The sequence below is a fragment of the Chamaea fasciata genome, unplaced genomic scaffold (genome assembly GCF_029207755.1).
Source record: "Chamaea fasciata isolate MVZ Bird 193981 ecotype frontalis unplaced genomic scaffold, bChaFas1.0.hap1 SCAF_8, whole genome shotgun sequence".
Classification (NCBI taxonomy): domain Eukaryota; kingdom Metazoa; phylum Chordata; class Aves; order Passeriformes; family Sylviidae; genus Chamaea; species Chamaea fasciata.
The window spans coordinates 23209922-23227662 of NW_027094093.1; the positions used below are offsets into that span (position 1 = coordinate 23209922).

The 17741-nt window shown below is 60.5% G+C and overlaps 1 protein-coding gene across 1 annotated transcript; it reads left to right on the forward strand.

Annotated features, from left to right (window-relative positions):
- The first annotated feature begins 1253 nt into the window (after positions 1-1253).
- OBSL1 (obscurin like cytoskeletal adaptor 1) lies at positions 1254-17696 on the forward strand. Its single transcript, XM_066190093.1, has 26 exons — positions 1254-1328; positions 2540-3637; positions 4407-4676; positions 4885-5145; positions 5477-5782; positions 5868-6146; positions 6243-6518; positions 6647-6919; positions 9383-9655; positions 10374-10646; positions 10934-11209; positions 11364-11639; positions 11729-12004; positions 12262-12543; positions 13253-13528; positions 13666-13941; positions 14026-14292; positions 14433-14702; positions 14785-15051; positions 15316-15582; positions 15955-16067; positions 16229-16382; positions 16483-16644; positions 16796-16900; positions 17029-17295; positions 17537-17696. Exons 2-26 carry the CDS (start codon positions 2599-2601, stop codon positions 17542-17544), a joined length of 6792 nt encoding a protein of 2263 aa, XP_066046190.1. The 5' UTR covers positions 1254-1328; positions 2540-2598; the 3' UTR covers positions 17545-17696.
- The last annotated feature ends 45 nt before the right edge of the window (positions 17697-17741 follow it).

Consider the following 17741-nt stretch of genomic DNA (forward strand, 5'->3'; position numbering starts at 1 on the left):
ACTGACGCAAATGTCTGCTCGCAGTGAATATTATCTCTGAGCTGTGAAAGCGCTGAGACGTCTGGAATGCGAGGACTGCAAGGACAGTGTGGTCTGGGGGGGCTGGTGCCTGGACAAGGGTGTGTGTGTGGGGGATGCTGCTGGGAGCAGCAGTGAGGCTGGGGAGGCTGGGCTGTGGGCAGGGTGGTGCCAGGAACCTAAGCTGGCAGGGATGGAGGGGGTTACTTGGGTGAGCTTTGCAGCTGCTGATTCTGGGTGCCCCCAAGGCAGAGGAGCTGAAGGTCTAGGGCTTCTGCAGAGCTAGTCAGAAGTGACAGCAGTTGTGCACAGCAGGGAAATCTGGGCAAGGACCTGGTGGGGATCAAAGCCCTGTGAGGCTCTGGCACGGCAGAAGCACTTTGCAGGTGGCAGTACCCAGGGCACCCAAAATGTGGGAATGGGGCCTTGGAAAGGGGAAGTTGAGGGGCAGAGTGGCTGTGGCATCTCCATGACAGTCTGGTGATTGGCAAGGTCCTGGGGACATGAAACAGGAGGGATGGCTGCTTTACCTGGGGCTGGGGAAGGCTTGCCCAGCTTCATGGGGAGAAGAGCAGATGAGACAGAGCCAGGCCATCTGGGGACCCTGCAGCAGGTCCAGGGGAAAGATCCTAGGGTGCTGTTAGGTCTGTCTAGCCATGGGCTGGATCACAGGAGAGGCATAGGCTGTAAGGAGACCCAGTGCCTTTCCTCTCACCGCTGCCTGAGGGGACAGTACCAGGTGTTCCCTGTGCATTAATCCTGCCTGCCCTGTGGATGATGGGCAGCCTGTGCAGCCTCTCTGTGCCTCCAGCAACCCAATGTCCTGCATATCCCATCCAAAACAGCCTGGCATCTCACGGAGCATCCAGTGCAGTACATCCCCTCCCTCCATGCAGCATGTCCCGTGTGACATGTCCTGCAGTCTCCCTGCAGTCTGGTGTCCAGCTCATTGTACTGCACACCCTGCACCGTGCACCCCATGCCATGCTCTCCACAGGGCACGTTGTCTCTCGCTGCTGACTGAGCCAGCACAAAGGCACAGCCAGGCCTGCAGCACCCCAGCTCTCCGGGGTGGCTCCTGCTGGGCTGCTATACATAGGTAGGCCAGCCCAGCCTCGGCGAGGCGCTGAATGGAGCAGGCTCACTCTTATCAACCCTGCGTGTCATCAGAGGGTATTTTTGGGGACAGCAGCTGCAGGCATTTGTAACATTTGGTCCTTGCGCACTGACACCCAGAAGGGGAGCTGGGGGAAGCAGCAGGAGCTGAGTGCCGGCACTGGGGAGACACAGGGGAGAGGTGGCAGAGCGAGGTACGTGAGTGGGGCAGGGGACTGGGCTGGGGGACTGCCGGGGCAGGGTGATTGAAGGGGAAGGGAGTGGTTGAAGGGTGCAATGGTGCGGCCGAGCCATCAGAGCCGTCCGTTCGTGTCCTAAGGAGCTGCTGTAGGGCGGCCCACGGGTCAGCGGCGTGTGTGGATGGGGAGATGGCTCTGAATGGGTGCATTGTTCCGGGGGTAGGACTCTGGGAGGAGAAGCTGACCGCACTCCCGCCGCTCCTTGGGGACCAGCCCTCTCCTACCCTCCGGCTCATTCAAGAAGTATTTTTGTTTCCCCTCCCCCTGCCTGAGCACGTTAGAGACGACCCTGTCCCAGTCCCAGCCATGGCGCCGGCAGAGGTTGGGCTGCACTCACCGCGGGGGAGGCACAGAGCACCCTGTCCCGTTCCTGCTCTGATGGCGGGCACGGTTACCCACAAAGCCGGGGATGGAGGCAGTGCCCTCCAAAAGCAAGACCCACTTCCTCGTATTTCGTTTTGCCCCTGGGGCTGATGATTTCCAGCTACGGTTTTGAGTGCACAAGGACTGAGTCCTGCCTGTGGGACTATTCTCTGGAAGGGGGACCCCCTTCTCCAGACCCCCACATTGCCCCAGGGCACGGCCCTGTGGGGTGGCCGCCCAGAACAGGGGGGGCCCTGCCCACCCAAGTCTGAGAGGAAATCCCAGTCCGCGTCCAGCCGGAGCCTCACGCCCGTGACAGCCCCGTGTCAGCACCTGCCCGCTGAGCCGGCCCAGATGCTGTTGGAATGCGGCTCTGCCACCACCCGATACTGCAGGAATGTGGATGCCCGGTGGGTGGGGAAGGGGCGGGCGGGGGCCCTTTTGCCTCCGCTGTCCCCCAGCCCCAGTATCCAGCAAGCAGCTGCCCATGCTCCCTGCCTAGGCAGGGGTCCCCCACCTCTGGAACTGGAGTCCCATCTGCAAGTGCCTCAGGCCCCCGGGGTGCAAAGAGCCACCTTTTGTCACTTCTCCTATTGCCTTGGGCTGGGAAATTGAGGATTTGGTGACACGGGGCAAATCCAGAGGGGCTGTGCTGCTCCAAATGAGGGTGATGCTCCTGAAGCAGGGGATCCATGCTGGGGATTTTGCTCCAGGTGTGGTTTCCTCCTGGTTGGGGGCTCCACTGGTCCATCTCTTTGATGAAGCCTGAACCCCCACTGAAGTCTGTCTGTACATCTCCCCAGGCTGATGGTCCCTACTGCTGCTCCAGCCAGCTGCCTGCCATGACCCTGGAGAGTTGGTGATGGAGGGGTTCAGGGGAGCCCCCAGGTTCCTGGCCTATCCACGTGCCTTCACAGTCCAAAGTGGCACCAATGTGGTCCTGAGCTGCCAGATCATGGGTGATCCCCAGCCAAGCATCCTCTGGGAAAAGGACAAGAATACCATTGAGCCCTCAGGCCGTTTCCACATGGAGTCCAAAGGGGACCTGTACAGCCTGCTGGTGTCCTGTGCCACCCCCAAGGACAGTGGACTCTACGTCTGCAGGGCCAAGAATAGTGTTGGTGAGACTTATGCTGCCACTGCACTCAGGGTAGAGCCAGTGGAGCCCCGAGAGGAGGTAGGATGCTCAGGCAGTGTCGCTCCTGCCTTCCTCATTGCCCCCTCATCCATGCGGGTGTGCCGGGGGGAGGACGTGATGTTCACCTGCAGGGTGTCTGGGCAGCCCTGCCCAGTGCTGGAGTGGGAGAAGGACGGGCACAAGCTCTCCGACCTCTTTGAGAGCAGCCACTATGCAGTGGGGCAGAAACCAGAGGACTGGCACTTCCTGAAGTTGTTCAGTGCCCGGCCGCAGGATGGGGGAGTGTATGTCTGCCGGGCACGCAGTGGCTCCCAGGAGGCCCTAGCTGCTGCCGTGCTCCTGGTTGAACCCCAGGCACTGCTGGACAGGCTCCCCAACGGCTCCCCTGCTGACGGTCCCAAGGTACTGGTGGAGCGGCAGCGGTGGCGGCGGCACGCAGTGGGACAGCGCATGGGACCAGAGACCTGGGTGCCCAATGGCGCACTGCCAGCCAGGGTGCCAGGGGCCAAGGCGTTTGCCGTGAGTGCAGGGAAGCATGCCAAGTTTCGCTGTTACGTTACTGGCAAGCCCAAGCCAGAGATTATCTGGCAAAAAGATGGTGAGCCCCTTGCCCCTGGCCGCAGGCATCTCATCTACGAGGACCGGGAGGGCTACTTCATCCTCAAGGTGCTGTACTGCAAACCCCAGGACCAGGGGCTGTACATGTGCACCGCTTCCAACACGGCTGGCCAGACCCTCAGTGCAGTGCAGCTCCAGGTGAAAGGTAGGAACATGTCCCAGGAGTGTCAGAGGTGGCTGGGCTCTGGGGGGCTCAGGGAATTTTGTCTGGCAGGGGTGTGTCCGTGTGGGAGCCCAGCACCTCTGGGCTCCTTCCTGCCCTGTGCAGCCAGAGTCACACCAAGCTCCTCAGGACAGAGCTGTGGATTGGAAGCAGGGGATGCTGGGTTCCTCCAGGAGCTGTGTCCTGATCCATGTCTCTCTCTGTCTTTGCAAACAGAGGGGTGGCTTCTCGGGACGGCTGTGGGTGTCCAGCCACAAACAGGGAAGGGGGTCAGTGCCTTGGTGACAAATTCCCCTGGAAGTGCTGAGTGATTTTGGCAAGCAGCCCTTCAGGGCATGGCTCCAACAGTCTACACTGGCCGCAGCCCAATTCCCCCTGAGCCATCCAGCCAGCTGGGGACAGCCCATGGCTGGGGTTACCCAGTAACTGGCGCAGCCCCTACTTACACCCCACTGCTCCCCTCCACTGAGATGCCTGATGCAGCATGCTGGCTTCCATGCTCCTGCATCCCCCAAAACTCCCTGCTGAGGTAATGAGGGGCATCCCTGTGTCTCCCCAGGCTGTGCTCTGGTTCTCCCTGCTCTGGGGGATGTGCTTGTCAAGGCAGTGTGTGTCTCACGCAAGCCAATGGAGAGGGCAAAGGAGGGCCAAGGGTTTGGTGCTCTTTGTGAGCTGGGAACACCTTGAGTGAAGGGCCGACAGGAAGTGCTGTACCCCACACGCCCTAAGCTCCTGTCTCTTCCTGTGGCAGAGCACCGGCTGCGGTTCCAGGTGCAGCTGGCAGATGTGGAGGTAGCAGAGCGGGAGGATGCAGTGTTGGAGTGCCAGGTGCCATTGGAGACCATCCCCACCTCCTGGTACCTGGAGGACAGGGAGTTGCAGCCCAGTCACAAGTATGTGATGGAGGAGCAAGGGGTGGTGCGGCGCCTGACCATCCGCGATGCCCGCATCGATGACGACGGCATCTACCTCTGCCAAATGAAGGACAAAGGGCGCAGCATCGCCGAGGTCTCTGTCCGAGGTGGGGGTCAGGTCTCTGGTAGCACAGCTTTGCCTTCCTATTCCTCTCCTTGCCAGGGTCCCCACTGGCCTCTGCATTTGCCTTCCCTCCATTTGGCTGGTTCCTGCTGCTGCCCCTCCTCAACCTCCTCCTTCTCCTCTCCCACCTCAAAGGACCCATCCTGTTCCCCAGCATCCCTTCCCTGGGCCTCATATATCTCTTCCCATAGGGGTGATTGTGAAGCGACTGCCACGGAAGCTGGATGTGATGGAGGGGGAGAATGCAGTTTTCTGTGTGGAGACACGGGATGTGGTAGAGGGGAGCTGCTGGAGCCGGGATGGGCTACAGCTGCGGGAGTCACCCCGTACCGTCCTTAAGAGCTTCAGCAGGACACACCTCCTGGTGCTAGTGCATGTCACCCGCCAGGACGCGGGCATCATCTCCTTCACTGTCGGGGAGTCGCAGACATCCTCCCAGCTCCGAGTCAAGTGTAAGCTCCAGGCTTGAAGGGGTCCTGTGTCCTCTCTCCTGCCTGTTTATGGGGGGTGATGCAGAAGGGGAGTAGCCACCCAATATGCTGCGGGTGTGATGCTGCAATGTGTTTCCTGGGAAGGGGGCTTTGAGCAGGGCTTCAGGATACCAGCCTCACAGGCACTCACAAACCCCTGTAGCCAGCAGCATGCTACATGGGAGCAAGACCATCCTTTCCATCAGAGAAATCCCCAAAGAAACAGGCTGTGTATCCCCACTCAGGCCTTCTGCCACCCCACCTAGAGCCTCACTGCCATCCCCAAGCGGGCAACCTGGGCTGTGACTTGCAGGTGTGAAGCACGACCCTCCGAGTGCACCGGTGGCAGCTGAGATGAGTGTGGTGGAGAGCAACACGGCACTGCTGACTTGGTGTCCCGCGCCTGACTCCCACCTCCGCCCTCCCAGCCACTACCTGCTGGAACGTCGGGAGGCAGTGGGAGGGGAGTGGGTACAGTGCCTTGCCACCGACCTGCCCAGCTGCGTGCGGGTGCTGGGTGACAGCGTGCCTCACGAGGCCGACTACTGCTTCCGCATCTCTGCCGCCAACAAGCATGGCAGGAGCAGCCCTGTGGAGTTCCCTGGATCTGTGCATCTTGGTGAGGAGACAGGCAAAAGCTGGGATGTTGTGCCACAGTGTGCTGGTAGTCAGCACCACTGGGGCTCAGTCCGACTGTGCTCCAGCCCCAGCAGCTCGCCTGGAGAGGGGTCTGCAGGACACGTGGGTGAGGGATGGTGAGGATGCATGGTTCTCCCTGGAGCTGTCAGCCGTGGTGCATGGATCCTGGTTCCTCAACGGTGCCAGGCTGGGTGAGGAGGAGGATGCAGGTGGCCGGTGCAGTGTACAGCGCTGTGGGAAGGAGCACTCACTGCTGATCCGGGGAGCACGACTGGTTGACAGTGGGGCCCAAGTCACCTTCATGTCCGGTGGTGTGCGGGACTCCGCTATCCTGCATGTGCAAGGTGATCAGGGCACTCACCCTGGGGTCCCACCAGGACCTCAGCAGCAGGGGCTGTCATGCTGGAGGGTGCTTCTCACTGCTCCTCAATGTCTCTCAGCCCCACAGGTCCACATTGCCCCAGTGTCTGAGGCCCAACGGCTCCGGAAAGTGCCAGCAGGGATGCCTGTGCTGCTGGAATGCCAGGTGTCCACCCTGGATGCCCCTGTCTGCTGGCTGAAGGATGGCAAGGCCTTGCCCCTGGATGACGTTATCGCAGTGCAGGCAGAAGGCTGCGTGCGAAGGCTGCTCCTCCGCTCAGCGTGTCCCTCAGACACTGGTGTGTACACCTGTGATGCGGGGGATGATGCCGTGGACTTTGTGGTGACCGTGACTGGTGAGCTGGGGACTGTGTGTGGGAGCCTAGCCCCTACCTCCTGATAGTGCTCCTGCCCTGCTTCTTGCCCCCATCATGCAGCTGAAAGCTGCAGCCAGTCATGCTGAGGCCCACATTCTCCCTGGCAGAGGTGCCCGTGAGGATCATCAGCTCTAATGAGGAAGGCCCCCACACCTACGTGGCCAGGCAGCGTGTGGAGTTGTGGTGCCAGCTATCCCGCCCAGCAGCCTCAGTGCGCTGGTACAAGGATGGAGAGGAGGTGGAGGTGGGCAAGAACCTGGTGCTCGAGCAGGAGGGGCCATGGTGCAAGCTGGTGCTGCCCTGCGCTCAGACGCAGGACACAGGGGAGTTTGTCTGTGATGCTGGTGGGGACTCTGCCTTCTACACCATCACTGTGGCAGGTGAGTGTGATGCAGGAGGGCCAGTAGGGTCTCATGGGGCTTTCTTTGCCCATGCAAGATGCCACAACACGTGTGCTGCTGTCAGTACTGTCACTTGCTGTGATGGGATACTTGTCAGACATGCTCTTGCCAGGTGCTCCCCAGCAGTTTGGTTGGTTGTTCAGTTGGGGTACTTGGGGCACTCAGACCAGCTGCCAGAGGGAACAGCTCACTCTGCCTGTCCAAAATACTAGAACACACGAGAGCACCCAGCACCTGCACACCAGGGTGTTTGCCAGATCTCTGCCATAGCTAGTAACCAAGCCCTCCTCCAAGATCCTAAAAATAGTGGGCCTGGCACCTGGCATAGGGTAACTCATGGTTGGTCATTGCTCTCTCTGATGGACAGTGTTAATTGCTGACCTGAAAATTAGCTGTTGCCTAGAGACCGATGGCTGGGTCATGTTTGCTGGGTGGGAGCAGGGCTCAGCATCCTGTGGCGGCTGCCCCAGCTGTGGAACGGTTGCTGGCATTGTTGGCTGACAGAGGATAATGAAAGCTGAAAGCAAATGAAAGGCTTCCCCTTGCTGGCCCCAAAATCCACATCCCAGAACCACAGGAAGGCAACCAGGGGCAGAGCTAAAGCCCAGCTGAAATGTGGTGTGACCGCAGTGGTAAAGCCTCAGTGTGGTGTTAACACATGGCAAAGGGCCAAAGTTGATGGCCAAGGATGTAGGAATGAAGATAGGATGAGTGATAAGAGATGCTGAAGAGTCAGTGGAGTGGTGACTGCTGGAAGGGTGAGGAAGGGAGGGGTTTTAGTGAGATAAAGGCAAAATTGCCAGTGAGAAGGACAGGCAGCATGGGCTTTGGGCAGAGGCAGGAGTGGTGTGCTGTGTGGGAGTGTGGGGCATGGAGAGCTCTGCTTCCTGAAAGTGGGAGAGGGAACACCATCTGCTGAAGCTCAGCCTTTTGGCTGAGCAGCTTTGCATCACTTTGACAGAAGGGTCTTAGGGAGGCTGTCTTGGTTCAATCTGGATTTGGACATCAATGTCACCAGCAGGGCGGGGGGTGGGTGCCTGGAGGCTCAGGCTGACACCTCTCTGGCACAAGTGCCAGGCTTGCTGCTGCAGTCAAGCACTGCTGTGGCACGCTTGGGTTTCCCTGAGGCATCTCAGCTATTCCCTATAGGGCTGTTGTGGCATGGAGCCTGCCTGCCTCAAGCTCGGCCATCCCCACGCACCTCTGGGATTTCCGGCAGCTGTTGAGCATTGGAGCTCCCTCAGAACTAGTGAGAGGCTGAGGCCAGAGCGATGCTGCCCGCTGAGAGCTGGCACATTATCCCTTCACTTCAGTGCTGCTCAACATCTCCCGCTGCACTTCAGCAATGTGATTGCTTTTAGCAGGTCCGGGGAGAGAGGCAGCCGCCAGTCGTTTGATCAGGGAGCTGGGCGGATGCAGTCTCAGCGAGCGGCAGCTTAATCGCTGCAAAGTGGCGCCGCGCCGTTCCCGCACGCTGCGGAGCAGCGCTGTGCTGCTGGGCCTGGGCATCACAGCTGGGAACTGTCTGGGAAGCTTCCACCCGGATGCCCGGCATGGAGCAGCCGCGGGCTGTGAGAAGGGCAGGTTGCTGCTCTTGTCCACCATTGTGCCCCAGAGCTGGCTGTGTCTTGTGCCTGCATGGAGCCACGGGCTTGATGAGCACCCATGGCAGAGCCCAGGCCAGCTATGGCTGGCTGCAATGTGCCAGGCAGGCAGTGTTGGCTGTGGGTGGCATCCTGAACTTCTCCCAGGAGAGAGAAGTCACCTATAATTTGTACTGGGAGCCCTCTGTCTTTAGAGCTCTGACTCAATTCAGAGGGGTGACATGAGCAGTGGCACACATTTTATGTAGCAAATTAATGGTGATTTTAGTGATGACTGCAATCTGGAATTGGGTCCTGGGTCCTGGTGAGCTGGAGGGGTGGGGCTGCTGGCTGCAAGCAAACCACATGCCTGTGCCACAGTATAAGCAAATGCCAAGGCTGAGCTGTGACAGAAGCACCAGCTGGCACCTGGCAGCCTCTGAAATGGGGAGATAGGCAGAGGGGAGGGCACTCCCTGGAAGAGCAGCTGCAGGGCTGGTGCTGGCACCACAGACAGTGGTTAGCAGTGCTGGGGCTTGCCTGTATGCATCCTCCCTCCACAACATTCAGCTCCACCACAGGGCAAAGCAGGGCAGGTATCATGGGAGCAAGGGTACAGTAGCAACCTACAGCCAGTTCAAAGCATGGTGCTCCTCCTGGCTGTAATGTGTGAGGAGAAGAGGCAGACCTAGGCATAATGGTCCAGAAGTTTGTGCTATGTAGGATGTGGATGATGTGGTGCCTTCCAGCCTTAAAGCCAACAAGCAGTGAAGCTATCACTCCACACAGGGCTGTGACTGCCACCATCACTGGCTCTGGTATTTATGTCCTGGCTGAGTCCCATGTCTCTCTGTGACAGAGGAGCCGGTGAGGATTGTCAGCTCTAACGAGGGGGCTTCCCATGCCTATGTGGCTGGACAGCGTGTGGTGCTGTGGTGCCAGCTGTCCCGCCTGGCAGCCCCAGTGCACTGGTACAAGGACGGGGAGGAGGTGGAGGCAGGTGAGAGCCTGGTGCTGGAGCAAGACGGACTGCAGTGCCGGCTGGTGCTGCCCTGCGCCCAGCCACAGGACACAGGGGAATTCGTCTGTGATGCTGGTGGGGACTCTGTCTTCTACACAGTCACCGTGGCAGGTGGGTGCAACAGGGTCCCTCTCCCCCTTCTCCCTCTGGCCCAGCTCCTTGCTCACACTGTGGCTTCAGCACCTCAGCTGCCTCTCACCTCCCTGTGAGAAGTTCCTTGCCCATGGCCCTGGGTTGGAAGGGGATGTAGACAGGAGCATGCAAGCTGGTCTGTCTCCTCCCAGTGCCCTGTGTCACACTGCCCCCCTACACCCAGAGCACAACCAGCACCTGCCTCTGGGTGATGCCACCTCACACCCCAGCCCTGCCGTTCCCTCAGTTTGCAGCTACCAGCACTGCAGGGCTGGGATATCCATGGCTGCTGCCCCCAGAGTAGGTAGGACAGGAGGCCAAGTGACACAAGATCTTGGTCCTCTCAGCCCTGAAGTTTTGCCTCACCCCAGTGACAGAGGCACAGCAGCTCGGGGAGGTGATAGCAGGACTGCCTTTGGTGTTGAAGTGTCAGGTGTCCCTTCTAGATGCCCCTGTCCACTGGCTGAAGGACAGCCAGGCCGTAGTCCCAACGCAGGTCTTGGCCATCTGCTCAGAGGGATGCTCACAGAGGCTGCACATTGCTGCAGCTGCACTAACTCAGAGGTGTACGCATGCCATGCCATGGATGATACTGCCAGCTTCAGGGTGACCCTGAGCAGTGAGCTGCCCAGGGGATTCCTGTCCTCAATTGGGACTCACACAGCACCATGTCTGAGCCCTGCTATGTCCCCAGCAGAGGTACCAGTGAGGATTATCAGTTCCAACAAGGAGGCCCTTCACTCCTACATGGTTGGGCAACGCGTGGAGCTGTGGTGCAAGCTGTCCCACCTGGTGTCCCCGGTGCGCTGGTACAAGGACGGTGAAGAAGTGGAGATGGGCGAGAGCCTGGTGCTGGAGCAGGAAGGTCTGCAGTACCGGCTGGTGCTGCCCTGTGCCCAGACGCAGGACACAGGGGAATTCATCTGCAATGCCAGAGATGCATCTGTCTCCTACTCCGTCTTGGTGGCAGGTTGGTGGCACAGCAGGGACATCCTGGAAAGGGCAGCACTGCGCCAGCTCTGTGCTCTGGGGTCCCCAGCCCTTATCCCTGCCCTCAGCATTGTGGAGGAGGGTGTGCAGTTTCATCTCTGTGCCTGCTGCCCCTGAGCAGCTCTGACCTCTTTGCACTGGGGTGAGAGGATGTAGCTTCCATGCAGCCCCATGGGGACAGGGACACAGGCGACGGTAAATAGACACAGCAGAGCCAGGAGCAGAGCAGTGAGTGGCTCTCACACCCTTCCTCCACATCCCAAACAGAGCCACCAGTGAGGATCCTGCAGCCTCCACAGCGCTCACTGGAGCTGCTGGTTCAGGCACCAGGGTGTGTGGAACTGCGGTGTGAGCTCTCTGTGCCAGATGCTCTGGTGCACTGGTTCAAGGATGGGTTGGAGGTGGACGAGACTGCTAACCTACTGCTGCTGGTAGAGGGGGCCTGGCGCTGTCTCTTCATCCCCAAGAGCAGTGCAGAGGATGCAGGCGAGTACATCTGTGAGACCAAGGATGAGGCTGTCTCCTTCGATGTCAAGGTGTCAGGTCAGTGGCGGTGCTGATGTGGTTCTGGCCACCAGGGGGTGCCCATTCATTGGGCCACCCAGCACGGGTGCTCACCTGGGGCTGGCAGCAGAGGAGTGCCCAGGGCTGCGTTGGCCCTGCGCTGCTTTGTATCACAGACATGCCATACCTGCAGAGCCTCCGGTGAGGATCCTGCAGCCCTGCAGACCTGTTCCTGTCATGACAGTGTCCCCGGGGGAGACGGTGACACTGTTCTGTGAGCTGTCCCGTGCAGATGCACCCGTGTGCTGGGCAAAGGAGGGTGTCAGGCTTGAGGCTGGGGGCAGCCTGGTCCTGGAGGAGGAGGGTGCCCATCGCCGGCTGCTCATCCCCGCTGCCCAAGCTGAGCACTCTGGAAAATACACCTGTGCCACCGCCAATGACACGGTGACTTTCACCATCCAAGTGTTGGGTGAGCATGAGGCTAGGGAAGAGCATGGTGTGGAGTGCTGGGCACACAAACCCCAGAGACCTCAGCTCTGTTGGTGCTGGATGCTGCAGATCCGCTGGTCAGGATCCTGGAGAAGGATGTCCTGCTGACCCACCGGCATTGCCAGGCCATGGAGGACCTGGTGTTGGAGGTGCACCTCTCGCACGCCCATGGGGAGGTGAAGTGGTACAAGGACGGGGAGAAGCTGCAGGACACAGGGCATGTGCAGGTGGAGGAGAATGGGGTGCGCCGATCCCTCGTGATCCTGGGCGCCACGAGCAAGGATGCTGGGGAGTATCTCTGTGACACTGGTGATGACAGTATTGTCTTCTTTATCAGTGTAGAAGGTGAGCAGGAGGTCCTGGTGGGGATGGCCGGGGCAGAGGTCTGAGCTGGGTCTGTGGCTGCTGTGGTGTGAGGCTGGGCTGGGTGGCAGTGAGCACAGGGAGGCTGGTGGGGGGCACATGGGGAGTGGGCTGCACCTGTGTGGTGGCCCTGTGGAAACCCCTGTGCTGCTCAGCTGCAGCCAGAGGAGTCTGGACAGGATCTGGCTATTGAGATACCCGGCACAGGCTGCTTTTGTAGTGACAGCCCATCTCTCCAGCCCCAGAGCCACCGGTGACCATCGTGGGTGGCACAGGCACTGTGGTACATCACTGCCTGGTGGCCGGGGAAGACCTGGTGCTGTCTTGTGAAGTCTCCCGGCCCGACGCCATTGTTCGCTGGCTTCGGAACGGCCAAGAGGTGCATCCGGGTGAACGGGTGCAGGTTGAGGCCCGTGGGGTGCTGCGACAGCTCACCATCAATGGGGCACAGCCCAGTGACACAGGGTGCTACATCTGTGATGCTGCCAGCGACCGCATGGTGACAAATGTGGAGGTGTCAGGTGGGCTGCCTCAGAACCCCAGGGACCCCCAGAATGGTGGGATCATGCCACAGACCTGAACAAGGGGAGGGGAAGCCTCTGTAACCCCTGCTGATGCAGAGACCCGGGTGCAGTGGGGCAGGGAAGGGTGGGAGCCCTGTCCCCAACTCTACAGGAGCCATTGGTTAGAAAGAGACATGTCAGGGTCGTGGCGAGACATGTCCCTGCTGCCTCCCCCAGCCAGGGGCTGTTTAAATTTAGCCTTGGCTGGCTCCCAGGCGCCGCTCCTCCTGCTTCAGCTGCCAAAGGCTGAGCTCAGCCTGGACCCTTATCACTTGGAGTTGGAGGGCTGTGCAGGGTAGGAGGGCGCCTGTTGCAGGCGGGTGCCCTGGCTCCCCAGCAAGATGTTCTGGATGGGGGGGTACAATGAAATCAATGGTCTCAACCTGGCAGCTGTGCTGCCTGTACAGGGGGTGATGCGGGACGGATGGGCTCTGCTGCTGCCCCTTCCCTGAGTGAAACCGTGAGCTGCCAGACCCCTCCAGCCTGCATGCCTGCCCCTCTGGGACCCCTGTCTGGTCCCACCATGGCCCCCAGCCAGCCCCACAGTCCTTCTGCCCCAGGGTGACTCACTGAGAGATCACCTCTCCACTTGCAGCAGTCCTATCCCTGCATTGCCCCACACCGTGGGGACATCCCTGAACCCTGCCTTGTCCCCTGTGCCCCTCAGCCCGGCCTGTGTGCATTGTCAACAAGGAGGAGGCACAGAGCCCACTGGAGGTGCAGGAGGGGGACAGTGTCACACTGGTGGCTCGGCTGTCCTCGGAGACAGCGGCAGTGCAGTGGCAAAAGGACGGGCAGACACTGTGCTCAGGTGGGCGGCTGCTGGTGTGCAGCGAGGGTCCCACACGCAGCCTCACCATCAAGCAAGCAGAGCTGGGTGATGGTGGCATCTTCCTCTGCGACGCCGGTGATGATGAGGCGCATTTCACACTGCATGTGAAAGGTGAGCCTGGAGGTGTCCCTCGCCCACGCCACGGGCAGGAGCAGTCTCATTCTGCCTCACGCCGGGATGCTTTGCACCCCCATTCCATGCTGGTGCCACTGGCAGGGCCACAGCTGAGCCCAGTGCTCCTCCGGCAGAGGCACCCGTGCTGTTCGTGAACAAACGAGAGGAGCAGGAGAAGCTGCTGGTGCTGGAGGGCGGCAGTGCCGTGCTCTCTGCCATCACCTCCACAGAGCGATCTGATGTCACCTGGCTGGGCCCGCAGCAGGCGGCAGTGGCCGGTGAGCGCTGCGAGCTGCGTCGGGATGGCCGCGTGCACAGCCTCATTATCCATAACGTGGCCATGGAGGACGCTGGCACCTACACCTGCCTCTCACCCCACGACCAGATGCAGTTCGACGTGAACGTCCGAGGTGGGCACAGGGGGGCAGTGGGGGTACCCGGGGATCCCCCTGCAGCGGCAGCGGGTGCTGATATGGGGGGGTTTGACTGTGCAGAGCTGCGGGTGAAGTTCCTGCGAGGGCTGTCGGATGTGCGAGCGCGGCAGGGCGAGCGGGTGGTGCTGTGGTGCGAGCTTTGCAAGGCGCGGGGCGACGTGGTGTGGCGGAAGGACGGGCGGGTGCTGGCGCCTGGTCCCCGCCGGGAGCTGACGGCAGAGGGACGGGAGCGGTCGCTGGTGCTGAGCCGCGTGGAGCCCGGGGATGCCGGAGAGTACTGCTGCGAGTCCAACGACGACCAGACTCTGGCGACGCTGACGGTGCAGGGTGAGCTCAAGGCTTCCCCACCACCTCAGGGACTGCTATTCCATGGGGGTGGTGGGGTTGCTGGTACAATGATGTCAGGATTGCAGGAATGCTCAGCGCCCCTACATGACTTATGCTGTGCCCTGACAACCTGGCTGTAGTCCCCAGGGTGGTGGAGATCATCATGGAGCTGCAGAACCTGACAGTGCTGGAGGAGGAGGATGCCACCTTCAAGTGCCTGGTGTCCCCCGAAGATGTGGCTGTGACATGGCAGCTGAATGGCCAGCCTGTGGTCCCCAGTGAGCGTCTGCTGGTGACAAGGAGTGGGCTGTGTCACAGCCTCACCCTCCGGCAGTGCCAGACAGGTGATGCCGGCACTGTGACAGCCAATGCCGAGGGGCTGGTGAGCACAGCTCGGCTGAGTGTACAAGGTGAGGGAGAAGGAGAAGGCTGGGGGTCAGCTCAAGACACAGCCCTGGGGCCAGCTGCTGACCCAGCACATGGGCCATGCAGAGGCACAGGTGCTGTTCGTGCAGAAGCTGCAGGATGTGGTGGCAGAGGAGCAGGGGGACGTGTGCCTGGAGGTGGAGGTGAGCCACGAGGCTGCCGAGGTACAGTGGCTGAAGCAGGGCATCCTCCTTCAGCCGAGCAGCAAGTATCTGCTGCAGGAGTCGGGGTGCCGGCGCACCCTCACCATCTGCTGCCTCAGCCCTGCTGACCGCGGCACCTACCGCTGTGAGAGCCTGCACGACCGCACGCAGGCCAAGCTCCTCGTGGAGCGTGAGTACCAGGCTGGGGATGGGGATGGAAGGGCAATGGGGATGGGGATGGGGACAGGGAGGGCACCCAACTGCTGCAATGGGAGCATGTGGGCAGAGCTGGTACTTGGCTGGAAGGGGTGGACAGAGAGGTGAGTATGTGGGCAGGGGTGAGAGTCTGGTGCAAACAGATGGATTTAGACGATCACTCCAGCAAGCACAGGCTGGGAAGCCAGGGGCTCTGCGGTGGAGCAGACACCTACTCACAAAAATGGGTCCCTCACAGCCCGGAAGGTGTCGATCCGGACGCCACTGGTGGATGTGGAGACCTTTGAGAAGGAGGCAGCCACCTTTCACCTGGAGCTGTCTCACCCTGGCGTGACTGGGGTCTGGACACGGGATGGCATCCGCGTGAAGCCCAGCAGTACGTGCCGGATCAGTGCCACAGGCTGCGGGCACAGCCTGACACTGGAGAGGCTTGCACTGGAAGACTCAGGCACCGTCACCTTCACTGCTGACACTCTGCGCTGCAGTGCCCACCTGCGTGTGCGGGGTACGGTCCCTGGGCCAGGCTGGGGGGGTGTGTGGCACTGCTGCTGTCTGACCTGCAGCTGTTCTGTACCGGGAGACAGCAAGGCTGAACTGGGCCACCCTGGGCACAGGTGTCCCTGTCCTAGACAGGGGTGACAGTGTGCTGGCAAGTTTCCCCCTGTCCTCAGGGAGGAGATGTGAACTGATCAGTGGGGTCACCCATCCAGGGTCTGGGCCCAGAGCCAGCTGGAACACCACTGATGAGTTCTTCCCCATGGGTAGTGTCATTCTCACCTGATGCTGAAATGCCCCAGCCACAGCTACTCTTCCCTGCAGCCCCAAGTCCATGCCTTTGTCCTACCAAGCCTTCCTGTCTTGTGTCCTGCCTCCTCAGAGCCTCCAGTCACTATGGTGAGGGTCCCACGAGACCTGGGGGTCCCAGAGACAGGGGTCGCCAGCTTTGAGTGTGAGCTGTCTCGCCCCAATGCAGAAGTGAAATGGTTCAAGGTGAGGGTTCACCCTAATCCCCTCCAGCAGCACCTGGCTGTGTCCTCCTCCTTGCTGTGTCCCCCTCCTTACTGTGTCCCCTGGCCACTGCCCTCCCTGCCAGGGCTGCAGACAGCAGAGGGGCCAAAGCAATGGGGTGCTGCCTGTTTGTCTCCATGCAGGATGGACAGGAGCTGCGGCCAGGGCCCAACTGCCGCATCTACTCAGCGGGACGGCGCCGCATTCTGCAGCTGAACCACTGCGAGCTGACTGACACTGGCAGCTACACCTGCGATGCAGGTGACTGCCAGGCCTCTGCCATGCTGCACGTCCAGGGTACGGTCACCCAGCTCCCGGCAGTGTGCACACCCCTAAACCCTATGCTGCCTGCTCCCCTCATCCTTGGCTGCTCTGGCACCCTGTCCATTACCCACAGAGCGCCAGATTCACATTGTGCAGGAGCTGCAGGACATCCAGGTGCGGGAGGGTGACAATGCAGTCTTCACCTGCGAGGTGTCACATGGGGATGTGAAGGGCGAGTGGTTTCGGGATGGGGAGAAAATCAAGGTCTCCAGCACAGTGAAGATACGGCAAGAAGGTGAGGGTGCAGGTGGTTTCACACCTAGTTTGGGGCTGGGAAAGGGCAAATTCAAGCAAGGGGAGTTTGTGTAGACAATGGGGGGTCCATGCCCCCCTGCTTAATATGGGTGCACATTGCTGTCACCTTGAGCCAGCCTGTCCCTCCCCAGGGACCCGGCATTTCCTGCTGTTCTGTGGTGTGCGCCCTGAGGAAAAGGGACTCATTCGCTTCACAGCCAGAACAGTCATCTCAGAGGCCAGTCTGCAGGTGGAAGGTAAGAGTGTGGGCTGCAAGGTCTGGCTGGGCTCCAGTACCAGGGCTGGGGTGTACCAGGTCAGCTTGCAGTGTCCCCATGGAAGCCCGCTCACCCCATGATGCTGACGCCTTGCCCCCACCTACCAGCGCTGCCAATCCGGATTGTGAAGCCACTGCGGGACAAGACGGTGCTGGCGAGGCACAAGGCGACACTGGAGTGCACTGTGTCCCATGCCCGGGGCCGGGTGCGCTGGCTCCGTGGTGACACCGAGATCTTTGCTGGTGACAAGTATGAGATCTGCAATCTGGACTGCTACCGCACACTCATCATTCACCATGTGGGCCCTGAGGACGAGGACTCGTACACCTGTGATGCCTTTGACGACCGCTCCACCGCCCGGCTCCTTGTGGAGGGTGAGTGGGCACCTAGAGGGGCACCACTGTTGTTGCCAGTGTTGATGTGCCTTGCAGTGAAGGGACACCAGAACCCGTGTCCCTGTCCTCCACTGCTTGCAAGAGTCTGAGCACTGGGCTGGAGGGAGCAGGTTGGATACAGGGCCAGGGGTCTGCTCCTCCTTGTCTGGGATACAGCTTTTGGGTTCCCCACCAGTTCTGCCAATGCCCCAGCTCACTCTGACTCCTGTTGTTTCCACAGGGAGCTAGAAGCCAGGATGCAGTTCTCAGGGCCTGCACACAGACTGATGCATGCCACTGCTGAGAGACAGGGTCATGCTCCCCCTGGCATGGACAGACACACAGACACCATCCCCAGCCTGCTCCAGCCTCAGGGCTCTGCATTAAACAGCCTTTTTTTCTGACATGGCTTCTTTCACACCAGCAAGCTGGGGTCCCATTAAGAG